The following is a 19,243-nucleotide window of genomic DNA, read 5'->3' on the forward strand; positions in this document are numbered from 1 at the left end:
TATGTCACAGAATCTCTATTATGGTTCAGGCTCTTAGCCAGGAGTATAAAAATGAATATCCTTGTGACTTTTGATTAGAAGGATGCATTTCCTGGAAAATACATGCCTTACTACAACTCCACTGTTGTCATGCACTTAAATCAGATGCAGAAGAGAAATAAAGAACAAAGTGATCACATTTCCCAAGTAAAGAACATCCGCGTGCACACAGTGTTCCTGGAATAGACTCCGGATCCACATCAACCCTGACCAGGATTTAGAAAATGTGCGAGTCTGACTGGCTGCTTGGGATAGAGTTGTATTTGGAAGTAAAGAATTATTGGCGTTGAAATAAATTTGATTTGATATTGCAGATCTCCTCATAGTCATTTCTACACTGGGATGCTACACTTGGTGGTTTTTTTTTTTAATTATTCTTCTTGGCCCTGAGATGATTATTCAAGTGAAGGTCGACACCAGGTTTTTTTTTTTTTTTTTTAAAGTAGGCAAGTACAGACTGAAAATGGCATACAGTCCCAAAGTGGTGAAATTGTTGACTGTGATGTAGGATGGTCTCGGCAGTGTGTAAGGACTAGAGTGATTTGGATAAAGAATAAAGCAATACTGCACCCTGAGTTTCATTTCGTCTTTGTGTGGGAGCACTAAATGCAGTTTTGCATGTTTTCTTTTAATTTTATTTCTGGTAGCTTTTTGCGCATTTTTATTTAAAGAGTATGTATTATTTTCTCATGTGGCTCAAAACATTATGGGCTTGACCACACACTCCAACAGCTGCTGCTGAATAGAGCACAAGTGAGTGTATGACTGACTGAAGCCCAGGTCGTTTGTAGGAGGGAGACAGTAAATATTTCCCTACGTACTGTACATGTTGTTTGTATGTTGGTTTTCATGTGTGTTTAAAGGTTGTGCTTTAAAATGTATGATAATGGCTGCTGTGTATTTAGAAAGTTGTGGTTTTGCTGGTCGTGTGTGTGTGTGTGTGTGTGTACAGCATTAGTGCTTTTTTAAATGTGCATGCTATCAGGCCAAGTGATGAAAGCTTTTACATTTGAAAGGAATCATTCTGAAGGCAGAAACCATTATTATAAAGAGGTTGGTCTCATGAAGCATTAAAGTTGAAAACTCTTGTTAGAGCTTCTGCTGTAAAACCTCTTCTGCTTTATTACCACAAACTTTCTGTCTCACATCCTCTCGGGCACAAACTTGCAGCCCAGATGTCATTACAGATACTCACATGTGTCCATGCAGTCAGTCAGGTATGCCGTTGTTATCACTTTATTAATTAAGTTTCTACCAAGTATTATTAAAAAAAGGAGCCCCTCTTAATTTTTTTTTCTTTTGAAATGTAGTTTATGCTCTGTGCATCTGTATGCTGCCAACACAGCTATCTAGCCAACAGTTAAATGCAAACAGGAACTGCTTTGAGTGTCTACATTGACAGTTATAATATTTTGATATTTTTTCAAGTTCTGATAAATTGTTTCTGTGTTTTGTCCATCGCTGTGCATGTGTGGGTGTGTTCAGAGTACAGCCAGTCTTTAGCCCTAAATGGTTATGTAGAAAGTGTTTCTGACGCACTTGACTCGTGTTCTGTCACTGAAGAACAGTGTGCTGGCTGTCTGTCATGGCTACCAAGGGAAGTTCATTTGAAATTCTTCCCCCCCCTGGTGGGGAGCGAGTGCAATGACTGCATCCCTGCAGAAGAAAGAAAGAGACCAGATGTTAAAGGGCATATCACGGGTAAATTCAGGAGCAAGATCAATGTAATTCTCCTATTTTATATTAAATTTTGGTCAAATATCTGTCACATTTTGCATTTTGTGCAATTTTTTTTCCTTGCGCAATACCAGACAAATTCAGCTAAAATCAAGCCATTTGAGGCGAATTGGTCCGCCTCTGAAAAAAATTAGCATTTGGATTTCCCGGGAAACATTAATTTTCGTGACGTCGCGTGCGGGACGCCTCCCTCTGAATCCTACGTCAGCGCTGGTTTGTGAGAAAACGCCCCGGTGGTTTTCTGCAAATTTCTTCAACGTTATTGCGTAATTATTAAAATGGTTAACAGATGTATCGTAGGAGGGTGTAGCAACACCAATCTTGATGGGATTAGTACTCGTCGTTTTCCAAAAGACCGGACAATGAGAGAGAAATCTTGGTCGCTTGGTCTACACAGGCTGTGCACTGAAACCATGCAAAGCTTGCGCAGCCTGCTGGCGCTTCCGCAGATAACGTCACTAATCTGGCTCCAGACTCCCTTGGGATTTTTCCAGACGCGTTTTGTTATTTTATTTTTTTCTGCTGTAGACAAATAGCCTTGTGCAAAATTACCCTTCTGGATGAGTGTGTAAAGGGACATTCTTTCATATTTTAAAAAAACAAACGAATTTGGTCCAGGATATGCACTTTAACCTGGCCAGCCACTGAAACTTTAAGGAATATAAATTCTCTGGGGTGTTTGGTTTGGCTAATTTGAATTGGGCTGAAATGTATTTGGTAGAAGTGATTGTTGTACAGGTGATTTCCTGTTCGTTCTGCCTGAAATTGAGCAAAACTGCTTCTAGTTAGTTTATTACCTTTTGCATGCACTATTTCAAAGTAGCTGTTTGTGTTTGTTAGATGTGTTTAATAACCCATTTTGTAATATTCATTAGAGTTTCTGACAACGTTTCTCATTTTTTGTATGATAAAATCTCACAAAGTTTATACACAGTTAATCTGATCTTGGCCAGCTTCCCTGGCAAAATGTTGCTGCAGTTTGATTAGCTTTCTCTCATTTACTACTATCTTGCATTTTATTAAATCAGACTGAATGGTAAGTAGCAGTCTTTATTGCGTTATTCTATCTTGTTTCTTAAGGACAGTCCTAATAGAATTATGTGCAAAATTCACCAACACATCATGCAATGACAAAACAAACAGTGCAGTGGAAATTTCACTGTCATTCCTCTGTACCTTTTTAGCACAAGCACAGATCGAGTTATTTACATAACCAAGGAGATGCCACTGTCAGTCAGTATGCAGTTGGACACCCCCACATGGTGAAGCTCATAGGAAAAAAAGGGGTTGTGATATTTGTGATGAACCATGGCATTGTGAGTGTTGTTTTATCAATTATGTGTTCTTGCTGTGTTGTAGTTAATAAGCTACGATTTGAGCCTCCACTCAAGAAGGAAACGGAAGCATGCTCTGAAATGGTGAGCACACAAACACTGTAGAATTTTATTCAGACTCTGTTCACAGACACTAGAGCTGGAATAGGGGCTTTTCACCAATTTTTCGGTGAGATTTTTTTTTTTCCCCCCATCTTCACCGTCACAGATTTTTGTTTATCACGCAGTGACCGCCATATTGCCGGACACACAAAGAAACCCATCCGCGACAGCTAATAATGAAAATCGAGATGGCTGCAGTCAGTACAGTCTCTCTAAAACGATGAAAAATTGCAATCAGCAGATTGAGTTACATCCAAAAGCTGAAACATGCAGGCATCACAGATCCATATAATTTGCCCACTGCTCTGTGCGCGTGTGCGCATTGGTCACTTATGTGCGTGTGTTCACTGCTTCAGATGGGTTAAATGCAGAGCAGGAATTTCACTGTGTTTCAGTATACATGTGACAAAAAGAAAGGCTTCTTAATTTACCCACAAATGTATTTATTCCACTTGAAAATTGTTCGGCAAACCAGCTACCAGATTTTGGACACTAAGAGTTTAGTATTTAGGACTTTTAAATGCACTGGAGATGCTAAAGGCATACAAAAGTACAGATGCCTACCAGTATTTCAAAGCAGGTTTCGTACATGCCAGAATGTTATGGGAAATTCCTGATAAAGAGAAATACCTTATAATGACAAAGGTAAGCTCAGGTGTGGACTTGTAATAGTAATAAACAAGCCAGGGCCTAGAACTAGCATATTTTATGGTGTTTAGCCTCATCTCCATAATCGGTACATAACAAATATGCTGCTAGCGTAGCCAAGCATTAGGGCTAATAAAATATATCATGTCCAAAGTCCACATCCAGATATACATTTTAACGTTCATTTGGCAGGAGGTTTTTTGTTTGTTTGTTTTTGTTTGTTTGCTTTTTGTAATGCAGCAGAGCTGCAAAGTATGACACGCTTGTGTATGTACCAGTAGAGTGTACTGAGTAGTGTCAGACCATGCAACCTGTTTAAAAACTTTCCCATCTTGACCAAAGTTGTGTCCATGTTACACCAACTTACGGACTTGTTGAATGCCAACTTAAGTATGCCTAATCTTGATCTAGCTCTATGGGATTTTTATAACTGAAAGGCCTTGAGCTAGAAAAAGTTTTAGGAGAAATAACAGGTGCACAAAGCTTTCATACTAAACGGAAATATAAATTTGTTCTCCACATATGGGAATGCGTTTCGGGTATACGGTCTTCCCATTTAACTGCAGCTTGCCATTTTTCTCGTCTTTCTGGATTCGCCGGGAAGCAATGAAAAGTTAAACCAGGCTTATCTCCACACCTGTTGTTGCATGCAAAAGCACTACTTTGGCATTGTTCTTTTAGATGTAACTTCTACAAGTTTATCTGTAGATGTTTACTGAATTGGGCTTAAACATGACAAACCCTACTGTAGGATTTGAGAAGATTAATGATGCAATAATATGATGTTGCTCTTCACAGGATGTGACCAGAGAGAATGATTTCTCCTCTCAGTGGAGCCCATTTGCTGAGGGAGGCATCTCCTCCAGGTAACTATAGAAACAGTCGGAAAGGAGACTATAAACAAACCGATCTCCCGGCAGGTGGCCTCTTATCACTACTTAATAATGTAATCCCTGTCTGAAACCTTTCTCTGATAAGTCACAAAGTTCTGTGTGTATGTTTGCACTTGCTAACAGTTTGTGTGTCTGAGCTGACTCTCCACTGTCTCTGTCTGCTTGCTCTTACTCCCTTTGCTTTGACTGCGTCTGTTCTTTTTCTTCTGTTCCTTTGTTTTTCTTGCTCCCATTCATCTTTCCACTCAAGGAGCCTCCTGAAAAGTGTGGAGGACGAGTTGTTCATACGGTAAAGCAAGCAGTGCTTGTGTAGTTGTACCCATACTTGTGAGTTGGTGTGCCCTCTCCCCATAATTACATGTACTGATGCCCATTCCACAGAGAAAGTCACGAGTCTTTCAGCTTTTGTGCCTTTGCCTGCATGTACATCCTGTAACTATCATTTTTGACTGTAGTGGTCAATTGCAAGTGTGTGTGTGTGAGATATATCTCACACACAAGTTATAGTTATTTCACGAAATCAAGTCATATGTGAGCTGATAGCCAGTGAAGCGAATATTCCAAAAATGCTTGGAATATTCAAAAAAATGAGTGGAGTAACTCGATCTCACTTGTGAAATATATATTCACCACTCAAAGATAAAGTTCATATCTTGGCACAACCATGTAATTTCCTCTATATATAATATGCACAGTCCCCTCTGAAAGTATTGGAACAGCAGTGCCAGTTCTTTAGTTTTTGTTGTACACTAAAAACATTTTGGTTTGAGATTTAAAAAAAAAATGAGACTGTAGATTTTTTATATTTGTTCCCTGGGTCCAAGATTTTTTTTTTTTCAGCCTGTAATTGTCAACTCAAATCTATTAATAATTTTAATAGAAATGTTTTCTGTGAGTGGAAAGTTTCTATCTAAAAAGTACTATGGTCCCAGTACATTTATTGTATACATATAATGAGCGTAGTACTTGGATAATTGTTCAAAAAAACAAATGCATGGATCATATAAGTCTTAAATGGCATTTTAGGGGCACCTTGGGAAATCAACTATGTGGTGCATTTAATGCATCTGTGATTTTTATGTTCAGACAAACCTTAAGGGTTGCATTTTATACTGCAGATGAGTTACTGTATGGGGAAAACACAATAAGTGCCATGATTAACAAGTTTGCTCTCTGTTTTTGTTTTTGCTCCCTTTGTGCCCCTGTTCTAACTTTACTCTAGTGGGCATGTGACTTCCCTGGAGGATGCCTTTGAGGATCTAGAGATGTAAGTTTTCCATTGGCTCACTTTATACAATAACCATGGACGTAATGTCATTTTAGATGGGCTTTAACATGCATTTGAAAATAAATGTGGTGATTTTTAAATTTTATATGTAGTTGTATAGAGTTTTTAAAGGAATTTGGCCCATGTACAGCATACCCACACCTCACAAATCCAAACAGCTGATCCTAAATACTCTCTCTTTAATGTTTATTTTTCTACTCCAGATCCACTCTAAAACATGGTGTGCCTCCACCTCTTCCCCCTAAGGTAAGTTTCTTGTCTCTGCATGTGCTTTTGCATGCACGCATGAGCGCACACACACTATTGCGTATCTAAAATAGTCGTGAAAATATATGTTGTTTCTATTCACGTGTCCTCATATGTTTAGTGGGATCAGTATTAACTATGTGCTCTACTTTCCACTACAAGCCACATCTTTTCAGTTCATCTGATGACGTGGGTTTGAGTGATGGCTCTTCAACAATTAAGCGGTTCCCAGGCTCAGATAATGGCGTGGTCCCAGGGCCACACAGGCAGATCACACCAGAAAGAGGCAACAGGATCGAACAGATGCAACATGACTTCTCTGCTGGTGTGAGCAGCCCTGGACTGCTATCACGCTCCACAGAACATGGTATTTGTATACATACATATGACCTTCTCATCTCATTATCTGTAGCCGCTTTATCCTGTTCTACAGGGTCGCAGGCAAGCTGGAGCCTATCCCAGCTGACTACGGGCGAAAGGCGGGGTACACCCTGGACAAGTCGCCAGGTCATCACAGGGCTGACACATAGACACAGACAACCATTCACACTCACATTCACACCTACGGTCAATTTAGAGTCACCAGTTAACCTAACCTGCATGTCTTTGGACTGTGGGGGAAAACGGAGCACCCGGAGGAAACCCACGCGGACACGGGGAGAACATGCAAACTCCGCACAGAAAGGCCCTCGCCGGCCACGGGGCTCGAACCCGGACCTTCTTATTGTGAGGCGACAGCGCTAACCACTACACCACCGTGCCGCCACATATGACCTTTTTATTTTAAATTTATGTTACCATATAGAGCGCCCTACCCAGCAGCTGACCACTTACAAAGCATTATTCAAAAATTTTCAAGTTGTGGTCTTCCAGGAGGAGAACAACTTTTATCCAAGGGCCTTTATACACTGGATACGACATGAAGTTGCAATGCAAAAAATTAGTGTGCGAAATTTTCACGGAGAAAGTATGCACATAGAATCTGATGCAAAATTTTTAACGTGATGTTCAATTTTGTACCTTGACCGTCACTAACGTCCTGAGTGAATGAGGGCATCATTTAGCAGTGAGAGACAATAATAATTATAGACATGCTCTCAAGAGAGACCGGTCTTGAGTACAAACGATAATGGGGAGAGTTCCATACTCTTGTTGAAGCGGGATGTTTGACAACAAGGGGGAAAAAAAAGCAATGCTCATGGTGCTGTGTGTTCACGGGTTAAACATGAAGTTTTATTCCCATCTTTTCAGTCCAGAAAGAAAACAAGTGAGAGAAAGTGCAGACATCTGTGAGCAGAAGATTTGCGAGTGCATAAAGCAGTCTGAGCATGAGCAGGGGCTATCTGAGTGCAGGGGGGCATTGTGAAATCTGAACATTTAAATGAATAAATATTGCTTTCAAATTGAAAGACCACACTTCATTAAAGAGGATTAAAACATCAGAAATCTAGCCACTTGGCTCCTAGATGTGAAGGACACCAGCGGATAGCAGAGGCTCGCTGATGCATTCAAGGTCGTTTTGGCATCTGTCTCCTACATCACCACATCTGTTCCGTACAACGTGACTGGTTGATGCCTTTATTCATGGTGTGAAAGTTCAGAAATATCGACCTTGGTGCAGAAAAAAATGTCGCTTTTCGCTCTGTAATAATGGTTTTGTGTGAAAGTACTCACAACAAAAACAAGAGTTCAAAAAAATACACTACCGTTCAAAAGTTTGGGGTCACTTTGAAATGTCCTTATTTTTGAAAGAAAAGCACTGTTCTTTTCAATGAAGATCACTTTAAACTAATCAGAAATGCACTCTATACATTGCTAATGTGGTAAATGACTATTCTAGCTGCAAATGTCTGGTTTTTGGTGCAATATCTCCATAGGTGTATAGAGGCCCATTTCCAGCAACTCTCACTCCAGTGTTCTAATGGTACAATGTGTTTGCTCATTGCCTCAGAAGGCTAATGGATGATTAGAAAACCCTTGTACAATCATGTTAGCACAGCTGAAAACAGTTTAGCCCTTTAGAGAAGCTATAAAACTGACCTTCCTTTGAGCAGATTGAGGCCAAGTTTACATTAGACCGTATCTGTCTCGTTTTCTTCGCGGATGCACTGTCCGTTTACATTAAAACGCCGGGAAACGGGAATCCGCCAGGGTCCACGTATTCAATCCAGATCATGTCTGATCCGGTGCTGTGTAAACATTGAGAATACGCGGATACGCTGTGCTGAGCTCTAGCTGGCGTCGTCATTGGACAACATCACTGTGACATCCACCTTCCTGATTCGCTGGCGTTGGTCATGTGACACGACTGCTGAAAAACGGCGCGGACTTCCGCCTTGTATCACCTTTCGTTAAAGAGTATAAAAGTATGAAAATACTGCAAATACTGATGCAAATACTGCCCATTGTGTAGTTATGATGGTCTTTAGGCTTGCCATCCTTCCACTTGCAAGTGGTAAGTGACTTGCGCACAGCGGCTCAGTCCCGAATCACTGCTCGTGCACTACACTCGCGCGCTCTGTGAGCTGCGCAGGGCCAGAGTGCGCACCCTCCAGAGGGCACTCGCTGTTCAGGGCGGAGTGATTTGGAGCGCAGCCGCTGAGGAGGAAGCGATGAGCCGCACTGACACATTTCAACTTGCGTGCCGAATTAGTCATGTGATTAGCGTATCTGTGTATTGGCGTTGCTGTGTGCACGCAAATCGTGTATTGGCGTTGCTGTGTGCACGCTAATCGTTTTTAAAAACGTTAATCTGATGATCCGCTGATACGGTCTAATGTAAACCCCACCTGAGTTTCTGGAGCATCACATTTGTGGGGTCGATTAAATGCTCAAAATGGCCAGAAAAATGTCTTGACTATATTTTCTATTCATTTTACAACTTATGGTGGTAAATAAAAGTGTAACTTTTCATGGAAAACACAAAATTGTCTGGGTGACCCCAAACTTTTGAACGGTAGTGTATATTGATGTGCAAATTAATCGCATGAAAAATGCCCCCGGTTGTGTAAAGGCATTAACGCTTAAACTAGTGGGCCTTTTTGACAGTATTCTATCTGAACAACTCTTGCCATTTCTCCTCGTGAGACCCTCATTTTTTTCTCCTGTCTTTTGGACCCTAGAACGCTCTGTCCCCCCCCCCCCCCCCCCCCCCCCCCCCAAACATCCTGTCCCTTTTGCTTGCTTGTCTTTTCCAAGCTTCTCTTCATTCCAAAGCAGGAGGCAAGACACTACAGCACCACCACTGTCTGTTTGCTTCCCTTTATCAGTTGCATTTACATTCCTAAATTCTTGACTCAACTTCTCCCCCCTCCCCCCCCCTTTTTTTTAAAGCACTCCTTCATATTTTTCTCCGTTCTTTTTCTCTCAATAGGTGAGGATTCTGAGGGCACCTTAAATGGAGACACTTCTAAATCACCACCTGGTCGACCACAAAGGAAGGAGAAGAAAGAATTTCCTGTGAGTGTGTGTATGTAGTGCAAATAGCATAAGTGAAACTGGTCAATACACCACAGGTCCATCCAAATTTACATTCACATTTATTCATTTAGCAGAAGTTCCTTATCCAGAGCAAACAAAAGCATCTAGTCACCATGTGAGGACTCATAACCAGAAAGACGAGACGGGTATTAGTTTGTGCAAGTGTTTGAGTAGTCTACGTGGTTTAAAAAACAAAAAAAAAAACATTGTAGACAAGCTAAATATGTACACAATACAAAAGGTAACCAATTCAAAATGTTGCAAAATAAATAAAAGTAAAACAAAAGGCAATTGCTGCAAGGTAAATTCTAAGAAAGGAAGGTGTTGTCCTAGATACTGTCTGAAATGGACTTTGCGGTATACACAAATGGCTCGTTCTATCACTGATGAGCCAGAGCACTGAAGGAGCAGGATCTTGCTCTGTGAGAATGTTTATACCCCAGAGAAAGAGACATGTACCAAGATCCCTTTAGTGGAAGGCCTGATTTGACCTGCAGCTGTGTTGTGAAATAGGGTATGCAGTGCAGAGCCAGTTGATGCATGGAATGCCAAGATAAGAGTTCTGTCATGTGAGGCCATTGGATTGACCTCAGGAGGGACGTCAAAAAGAGTGCTTCGGGTAGTTGTAAACCGGATGGGTGCATTCTGAATGCACTGTAGAGAAAATCTGACAAAAGACAGGCAAGAAGAGAGGAGCAGTAGTCAAGTATAGGAATGATTTTAAGATTTGTATAAGCAGTTGAGAAGGTTCTGATGTTATGAAGAAGAAATCTGCAGGATCTGGTGTTGAAGTTAAAGTGCATGTCACGGGTAAATTCAGGAGCAAGATCAATGTAATTCTCCTATTTTATATTAAACTTTGGTCAAATATCTGTAACATTCTGCATTCTCTGCAATTTTTTTACCTTACACAATACCAGAAAAATTCATTTGAAATCAAGCCATTTGAGGCAAATTGGTCCACCTCTGAAAAAACTTTGCATTTGAATTTCCCGGGAAACATTGATTTTCGTGATGTCACGTGCGGGACGCCTCCCTCTGAATCCTACGTCAGCGCTGGTTTGTTTATGAGAAAACGACCTGGTGGTTTTCTGCAAATTTCTTCAATGTTATCACGTAATTATTAAAATGGTTAACATTTAACCATCGTAGGAGGGTGTAGCAACACCAATCTTGATGGGATTAGTACTCATCGTTTTCCAAAAGACCGGAGAATGAGGGAGAAATGGGAGCGCTTGGTCTACACAGGCTGTGCACTGAAACCGTGCAAAGCTCGCGCAGCCTGCTGGCGCTTCCGCAGATAACGTCACGAATCTGGCTCCAGACTCCCTTGGGATTTTTCCAGATGCGTTTTGTTGTTTTATTTTTTTCTGCTGTAGACAGATGGCCTTGTGCGAAATTACCCTTCTGGATGAGTGCGTAAAGGGACATACTTTCATAAAAAAAAAAAAAAACGAAATTGGTCCAGAATATGCCCTTTAAGTCCGTCATCTAGGGTCACACCAATATTATTAGCCATGTGCGTTGAATGGACAGTGAGGGTGTTGATGGTAATTAACAGGTCCGAGTTCTTTGCTGGTAGATGCATCTGAACAATAGGAAATGACAAATTTATCCCTTTTGAACAAGCTTGAGGCACCTGTGGCAAGGATAAAACTCCCTGAGACAACATGAGGAAGAAAGCTTGAGAGGAACCAGACTCGAAAGGGAACCCATCCTCTTCTGGGTGACACTGGATAGTGCAGTTATAAATAACTCTGTTCTACCTGTGTGCTGTATGGGCAAAAACTTTACAATCAGGAAATTCATTCTAGTTTTAACTTGAAGTCTGTTAAGAAGTTGCTCTAGAACACTGACTATTGTTACAACCCTGGTTCCAAAAAGTTGGGACACTGTTTAACACGCACAAAAAAAAAAAAACCCAGAATGCAATGATTTGCAAATCCTTTTCAACCTATATTGAATCAAATATAATACAAAGACACAATATTAAATGTTAAAACTGAATGCTTGTTTTTTGTAAATATACACTTCTTTTGAATTTGATGCCTGAAATGTGTTCCAAAAAAGTTGGGACAAGGACAACAGACTGGGAAAGTTGTAGAATGCTTTAAACAAAACAAAAAACCACACACACCTGTTTGGAATATTCTATGGGGTATGGGGTAATTGGAAAGGCTCAGTAATTCACAAGCAAGGATAGAGTGAGGTTCACCACTTTGTGAAAAAGTGCATGGTCAAATAGTCCAGCAGTTTCAGAACTTTAATGTACAGTTGCAAGGAATTTAAGGATTTCATGATCAACAATCATCAAACGCATATCATCAAAAGATTCAGAAATCTCTACACGTAAGGGGCAAGGCCAAAAGCTAACATTGAATTCCCGTGACCTTCGATCCCTCAGGCGGCACTGCATTAAAAACCAACATGACTGAATAAAGGATATCACTACATGGGCTGAGGAACACTTGGGAAAACCATTGTTGGTCAGCACAGTTCTTCACTGCATCTGCCATGCAAAGCGAAAGCCATGTGATCAGACAACACCCAGAAACGCTGCTGAATTCTCTGGGCCCGAACTCATCCAAGATGGACTGATGCAAAGTGGAAAAGTGTGCCGTGGTGTGATGAATCCACATTTCAAATTATTTTTGGAAATCATGGATGATGTGTCCTCCAGACTAATGAGGAAAAGGACCAGCCAGATTGTTACCAGCACAACGTTCAAAAGCCAGCATCTGTGATGGTATGGGGTGTGCTAATGCCCATCTGTGACTGCACCATTTAATGCTGAAAGATACATACAGGTTTTGATACAGCATATGCTGACATCCAGACAGTGTCTCTTTCAGGAACGTCCCTGCTTATTCCAGCAAGACAATGCCAAGCCACATTCTTCACATGTTGTAATAGCATGGCTTCATAGTAAGAGTGCAGGTGCTAAACTGGCCTGCCTGCCTCCCATTGAAAAATGTGTGGTGCATTTATGAAGTGTAAAATATGACAACGGAGATTGTTGAGCAACTGAAGTTGTGTATCAGGCAAGAAGGGGAAAGAATTTTATGTTAAAACTTAAGCACTTATTGTTCTCCAATCCTAAATGCCTGAGTGTTGCATTACTTTTTCTTTTAACACAGTGGTAAACATGCCCCTGTCCCAACTTGTTTGGAATTGGGGTTAGATTTTAATAGTTAACAATATTTGTATGGCTATACTAATTTAGTAGTATAAATAGAAAATCTTTGGCACTTTTGTTAACACTACAGAAGTCTGTTATATTGTCTACTTACAGAAGCCAGCGATTAATGGCCTGCCGCCCACCCCGAAAGTTCTGGTGAGTGTTCACTTCCTTTTTCTTTGCTTTCCTCATGATCAGGTGAGGGAAATCCTCTTGCAGTGCACATATAAAGTGCACACATATTACAAGGATATTTTGGTGTCCTTCAGAAAACACACGAGTGGGAAACTGGATGTCATAGTTGAAAATTAATATTTATTTCAAGGCAAACGCAAAATTTCTGGAGACAAACTCGATGCAAATCAGTTTTGATATTGATTGTTTTAATCTATTACAGATGGCTTCTCTTTTTTTTTTTTTTTAGCATTCTAGCTGTTATTAGTGTTGTATTCCTACTATGCCCTTGAAGGTAAAATTTGTAAATTCCTGTGCACACTGACTGTGCCAAGCCAGCACTCTCCATGAGCTGTCATTATAAATTTCAATTTGGATTTTTTTTTTTTTTATACTTACGTGAGTGCAGTGTCTCACAGAGCCTGACCTATATCAAATGCAGTACTCTCATTGAAATTAAAGGTCAGAGGGGCAGCCTCTGCTGTTGGATACAGCCATGTTGTTTTGAAACCAGGCTAATGCTTAATGTGTTTGTCTGCGTTTAGATGGGAGCATGTTTTTCGAAAGTGTTTGATGGCTGTCCTCTCAAAATCAACTGTGCCACTTCATGGATTCACCCAGATACCAAAGGTAGCTTCCTCAGTCATCCTGTTTGTGTGCATCGGTGTGTGTGCTTGTGAGAAACATTGGATTCTTATACCTGTAATGTGTACCTGTGTTACAGATCAGTACTTGATCTTTGGGACAGAGGATGGCATCTATACACTGAACCTGAATGAGTTACATGAGGCCACCATGGAGCAGGTACTTGCTGACCTCTGACCTTTTTCCCTCGGTCATCTTCCATCATGGACATGGTGTATTCAGTATGTCCGTAGCCTGATCCATGTTTTGTGTGCGAGGGATTACTGTGTAACTGAGTATAAAACACTATTTCAGCAGTGTGTATGCATGCCAATTCTGTTTCAGTTGTTTCCACGGAGATGTACCTGGCTCTACGTCATAAATAATAACCTCATGTCATTATCAGGTACGTGTCTCAAATACACTGGAAATAAATATTTGGATACTAACTAACTTACCAGCTATGTCTGTCTTGTATTTGGTGTTCATGAACGTTGTAATTGAATGTTTGCTTGCTTGTGTAGCCAAGTGCGAGTTTTGTAACAAAGTCCCAGAGTTCAGTTTGCATTTTGACTTGGTGGAAAACATTCATTCATATTACTAATGCAGCAAAACTACAGTTCAGTCAAAATTAGGGTTGGACAATTTTCCCTTAATGCCAAATGTAATCAATGAGCCAAGACATGTTTGTTGCCATTAACACAAGTTTTAGCACTTGCATCAAAGGTTACAAGGTCATAAAATATTCCAACACAGCTGAATAAATCTGATGGGATCTGATTCAGGGAGGATATAAAGTTCCATCATGGTCTCAAGCCTCTGCCACTTGTTTGTTTGTTTGGTTTTTTTTTAATATATATAAATGAGTCATGCAGTGGTGAAGTTTCCATTAAGACAACAGACCTGGAACCCTTGTGTCAAAGCCTGAGCTGTTATTTTATTCATATTCATTAATGAGAAAACGGCTGCTAATCCTAGCTTTAGACGGAAATGCTTTTTATTCATGGTTTATTGATGTGAGCGTATACTGTGGCTACCTGTGACACTAACATAGTGAGCTGCCAGTTTAGCACTACGGATGTTTAACCCCTTCGGACATGATGTGTGCAATTGTACACATGACGTTCCATAGCATTTTTCCTTGTGTCCAAAGGGGTACATAAGACAGCTTGGCTCCATAACACAATGTGTATAAAAAACACCTTCTAAAATAGTGTAAGTACCAGTCAAAAGTGTGGGCACACCTCCTAATTCAATAGGGTTGTTTGTTTGTTTGTTTGTTTGTTTGTTTGTTTGTTTGTTTGTTTTTGTTTTTTAAATTAAGGAAGACATTTCATGTCTTTTAAAGTAATGATGGATGTCATTTCTCTTTACGTAGTTGCGCAATTCTTGACATAATATGGATTACGACAGTTGTTGAATAGGGCTATTGTGGTTGTTTTTTTTGTTTGTTTGTTTTTTGTTTGTTTTTTAAATTAAGGAAGACATTTCATGTCTTTTAAAGTAATGATGGATGTCATTTCTCTTTACGTAGTTGCGCAATTCTTGACATAATATGGATTACGACAGTTGTTGAATAGGGCTATTGTGGGTGGGTTTTTTTTTTTTGTGTTTTTTTTTTGTTTGATCTCAAACACATTTAAGAAGGCATGGAATTCCACTAATTAACTTCTAACAAGGCACACTTGTTAGTTGAAAAACATTCCCATTGACTACCTCATGAAGCTGGTTAAGATAATGTCAGTAGTGTGCGAAACATCGTCAAGGTAAATGCTGGCTATTTTGAAGAATCTAAAATATGAAACTTTTTGTTTACCACCTAATTCCATACATGTTCCACATGTTATTTCATAGTTTTGATGTCTTCAGTATTGTTCGACGATGCTGTCAAAATACAGACACAAAGCAGGTCTATTTGATATACAGTTTGAGGCAAGTGTGGGATTTTGGCCTGCAGTGTGCACTGGGTATTACATTAGCCTTGTAGCTTTAGTGTTAATTCTGAAGAAGCATATTTTGGACACAAACTTGTTTTGGCTGAAGGATGATATTTGTGTTAAGGGCAAAGAGTTATCAATTTAAAATTGATCATTTTAAATTGATAATTTAAAATTACCCCAACCCACTGGCTGTCATTTTAATTTAAGAATTTAAAACTGACAGAGCATGTCGTACTCCTCTTGTCAGTCTGTCCTCTACAGTTCATCATGTCACTGTATAATATACACGCTTTTTGCTTTTGTCGTACTCCTTGTCGGTGGATAGTAGCTACATGATTACTTTCTTTCTCTTTCCTGTCTTGCGCCCTCTCTCTCCTCTCCTCTCCTCTCTGATCATGGCTGATCTCACTCCCTGCTGACTGCTTTAACGTCTAAATCACCATAATCAGAAGGTAAAGGCGCACTCACACATTCGCACAGACCAAGTGTACCATCATTTTCCTCACTGTGCACATATTCATGCCTAGCTGATATCACTTTTTTCCTGTCTTTTTAATTGTTTCCTTTAAAGCCATGTTGTAGATGTGCATCACTGTGCTTATCTTAGCTTGCTATCATTGTTGCTGACACCAGAGAAGTCCAGAGACACAGCTGAATTGTTTGGTTGTGTTGTCCTTCTGTCACACGTCCTTGTTGTATAGCATGTTATAATCTGTGTTTTAACGCGTGTCCATACCATCCTGTCTCAGGGAAGACCTTCCAGCTGTATTCTCACAATCTGATTGGCCTGTTTGAGCAGCTCAAAAAACCTGGACTTGCTGCACAGTTCCAAACTCACAGGTTCCCTGAGAGGATACTGCCCAGGTACGCAAAAGAAAGTCTCTGGCAGAAGTTGCTTTTCTATCAACACACAAATCTTTAGTAGTAGACTGCTGTCTAGTGTAGTTTCTTACTCTTATCAGAAGGTATTTTCTAGAAAATGTAAGAAGCAACATCTTTGTTTAAAACAAAAACAGTGTCTCCTATTGTTTATGTATTTAATTTTCTTTTTTTCTTTTTTTTAAATTACTGGTTAATGCACATTACTTTCTTCCCTGTGATCCGTGTATAATCTAGTTAGGGTGAAAATCCTAAATGGTTTTCTATTTATGTTTGGTGTAACATAATGGAGCTGATCCACCCTACTTGGTGCACTCGCACATTGTGCAGAACAGTATTTGATGGAAATACTTCTCTTTTTATTGAAATCATTTGGTTTGTTTTCATTCAAATTGCTCTGTAATCAAGATTAAAGGTGTGTGTGTGTGTGTGTGTGTGTGTGTGTGTGTGTGTGTGTGTGTGTGTGTGTGTGTGTGTGTTTCATGCTCAGTAGTTTACGAGGAAGAATGTCACAGAGCCATGCTCATTTTAACATCAGATCAGATAATACCTGGTTACGTTTCAGAATTATTTACATTTGATTTAATACCACTTTCACATTTAGAGTTATGAGAGGAAAGCGAGCCAACCACTCAGTCAGGATACAGATAGACCTGGGTTCACATTTGTTGCCGAGCCGCACTGTTCGGTGGAGAGGTGTTCACATGGCCTTGGGTTGAACCCATAGCTACTGTAAGCTCAACTTACACCTACCTTAATTGAATCCAATGTTACCTTCCTAACCTATGACTTCAGCTTTGTATAGTACCACCTAGTTCCACAAACACAACACACACAAACACCTACCTATTTCCTGACATGATACTCGGTGTTCTCCTAATGCGATGTAGCTCAGGTACATTCATGTGTGTGAGCTCTTCCACGGGTGAATAACTGGAAACTTGTGTTGCTGGCAGTGGTGGCGCCATTAAGCGTTGTGTACTTGAGTATCTGTCTTTGGTCTAGGTCTAGAACAATGTTTTGGACCACACTGCAATGGTTACAGTCCCATATATAAATGGGGAAAAAATAGGAAAGTACAAATATTACATGAAAATAATTAATTAATCAAAAGGTATTTATTTGTGCTATAGTGCAGGGGACAGGTTTTAGACAGCCATTATGTTGCACTCTTTGTAATCATAAGTAGTGGATAAGCCACTTGGGATTCAGCCTAATAGGGTGAATTTTGAAATACAGGATAACGGTAGTATGTCTTGCGCTGATCTTGAGTAATATAAGAAATGTCAACTGTAGGTATATAACAAAACATAACTGTGGGTTTAAAAAAAGCTGGATTATTCATGTGCACCATACAGTATTGCTTCCATGTGACATTTCTTTGGCTAATGTAATTTGGTTTTTATTTTCAATGGTTTGTGATGGTTAGCTTACGAATGTTTGATCATTTGATTGCAGTATTGCCTTATAGGCTCATTAGTTGTTAAATGCATTATCAAAATTTCAATGTATGTTTTAAAAGAACTTGACAGAGCTATAATGATGTCCGTGTTATTGCAGTGGAGGTTGTAGGCATGTGAAGATTTGCCCAAATCGCAATCTGATTCGATTCACTGTATTGGGTTTATGATCCGATTTTTCCCATCTCATCTCTCATTATCTCTAGCCACTTTATCCTGTTCTACAGGGTCGCAGGCAAGCTGGAGCCTATCCCAGCTGACTACGGGCGAAAGGCGGGGTACACCCTGGACAAGTCGCCAGGTCATCACAGGGCTGACACATAGACACAGACAACCATTCACACTCACATTCACACCTACGGTCAATTTAGAGTCACCAGTTAACCTAACCTGCATGTCTTTGGACTGTGGGGGAAACCGGAGCACCCGGAGGAAACCCACGCGGACACGGGGAGAACATGCAAACTCCACACAGAAAGGCTCTCACCGGCCACGGGGCTCGAACCCAGGACCTTCTTGCTGTGAGGCGACAGCGCTAACCACTACACCACCATGCCACCCTGATTTTTCCCACTATATATATATATATATATATATATATATATATATATATATATATATATTTTTTTTTTTTTTTTTAAATTAAATTAACGTCTTATTACTGAGAAAAGCAACTTTTTTTATTTTTCAACTTAAATATTCCTTTTGTTGAATTTAAAAAAAAAAGGTTGTTTCATTTTCTTAATAACCAACAATTTACCTACATTTATAAAGGCTGAAATAAAATAGAATAGTCTATTAAATAAAATATTCCTTTTATTAAAAATGAAAAGTTAATAACAAATAGACCTTTTCTGAATAAATTTTTGGAACATTTCTACTATCTCCATTTTTCTTCTCTTTTGTTTAGCTTTCAGCAGTCTGTAAAAAGAGAGCTCTGATTTCTTGTTAAATCTATTTGTATAGTCAGTGGCACAACAGCTCTTTCCCATGTTGGACCTGTTTTTGTGGCATTAGCGCTGTGTTACTTTCATGTCGGGTGAAGACGCGTGTATTCCCTCTATTATATCTTATTGTACCCCCTGCTGTCTAAACCACACAATTACAGCTAGAAAAAAAATTAAGATTATGCAACCTAATATTTGCGGTTAATTTATTTTATCTATTCAGATCATAAATTTGTATCATGATTTATCGTCGCACAGTAAATCATTACATGCC

The 19,243-nt window shown here is 39.8% G+C and overlaps 1 protein-coding gene across 2 annotated transcripts in view; it reads left to right on the plus strand.

Annotated features, from left to right (window-relative positions):
* The window catches only part of map4k5 (mitogen-activated protein kinase kinase kinase kinase 5), a 101,084-nt gene that overhangs the window by 66,979 nt on the left and 14,862 nt on the right, over positions 1–19,243 (plus strand). For both annotated transcript variants that reach the window (XM_060926206.1, XM_060926207.1), the window contains exons 15-25: positions 3,136–3,194; positions 4,659–4,726; positions 5,976–6,020; positions 6,245–6,287; positions 6,450–6,654; positions 9,661–9,746; positions 13,060–13,101; positions 13,665–13,749; positions 13,844–13,923; positions 14,089–14,149; positions 16,433–16,547. In XM_060926206.1, the coding sequence (XP_060782189.1) occupies positions 3,136–3,194; positions 4,659–4,726; positions 5,976–6,020; positions 6,245–6,287; positions 6,450–6,654; positions 9,661–9,746; positions 13,060–13,101; positions 13,665–13,749; positions 13,844–13,923; positions 14,089–14,149; positions 16,433–16,547 (889 nt within the window). The remainder of the gene's footprint in view (positions 1–3,135; positions 3,195–4,658; positions 4,727–5,975; positions 6,021–6,244; positions 6,288–6,449; positions 6,655–9,660; positions 9,747–13,059; positions 13,102–13,664; positions 13,750–13,843; positions 13,924–14,088; positions 14,150–16,432; positions 16,548–19,243) is intronic.

This window comes from Neoarius graeffei, chromosome 7 (assembly GCF_027579695.1).
Source record: "Neoarius graeffei isolate fNeoGra1 chromosome 7, fNeoGra1.pri, whole genome shotgun sequence".
Taxonomy (NCBI): Eukaryota; Metazoa; Chordata; class Actinopteri; order Siluriformes; family Ariidae; genus Neoarius; species Neoarius graeffei.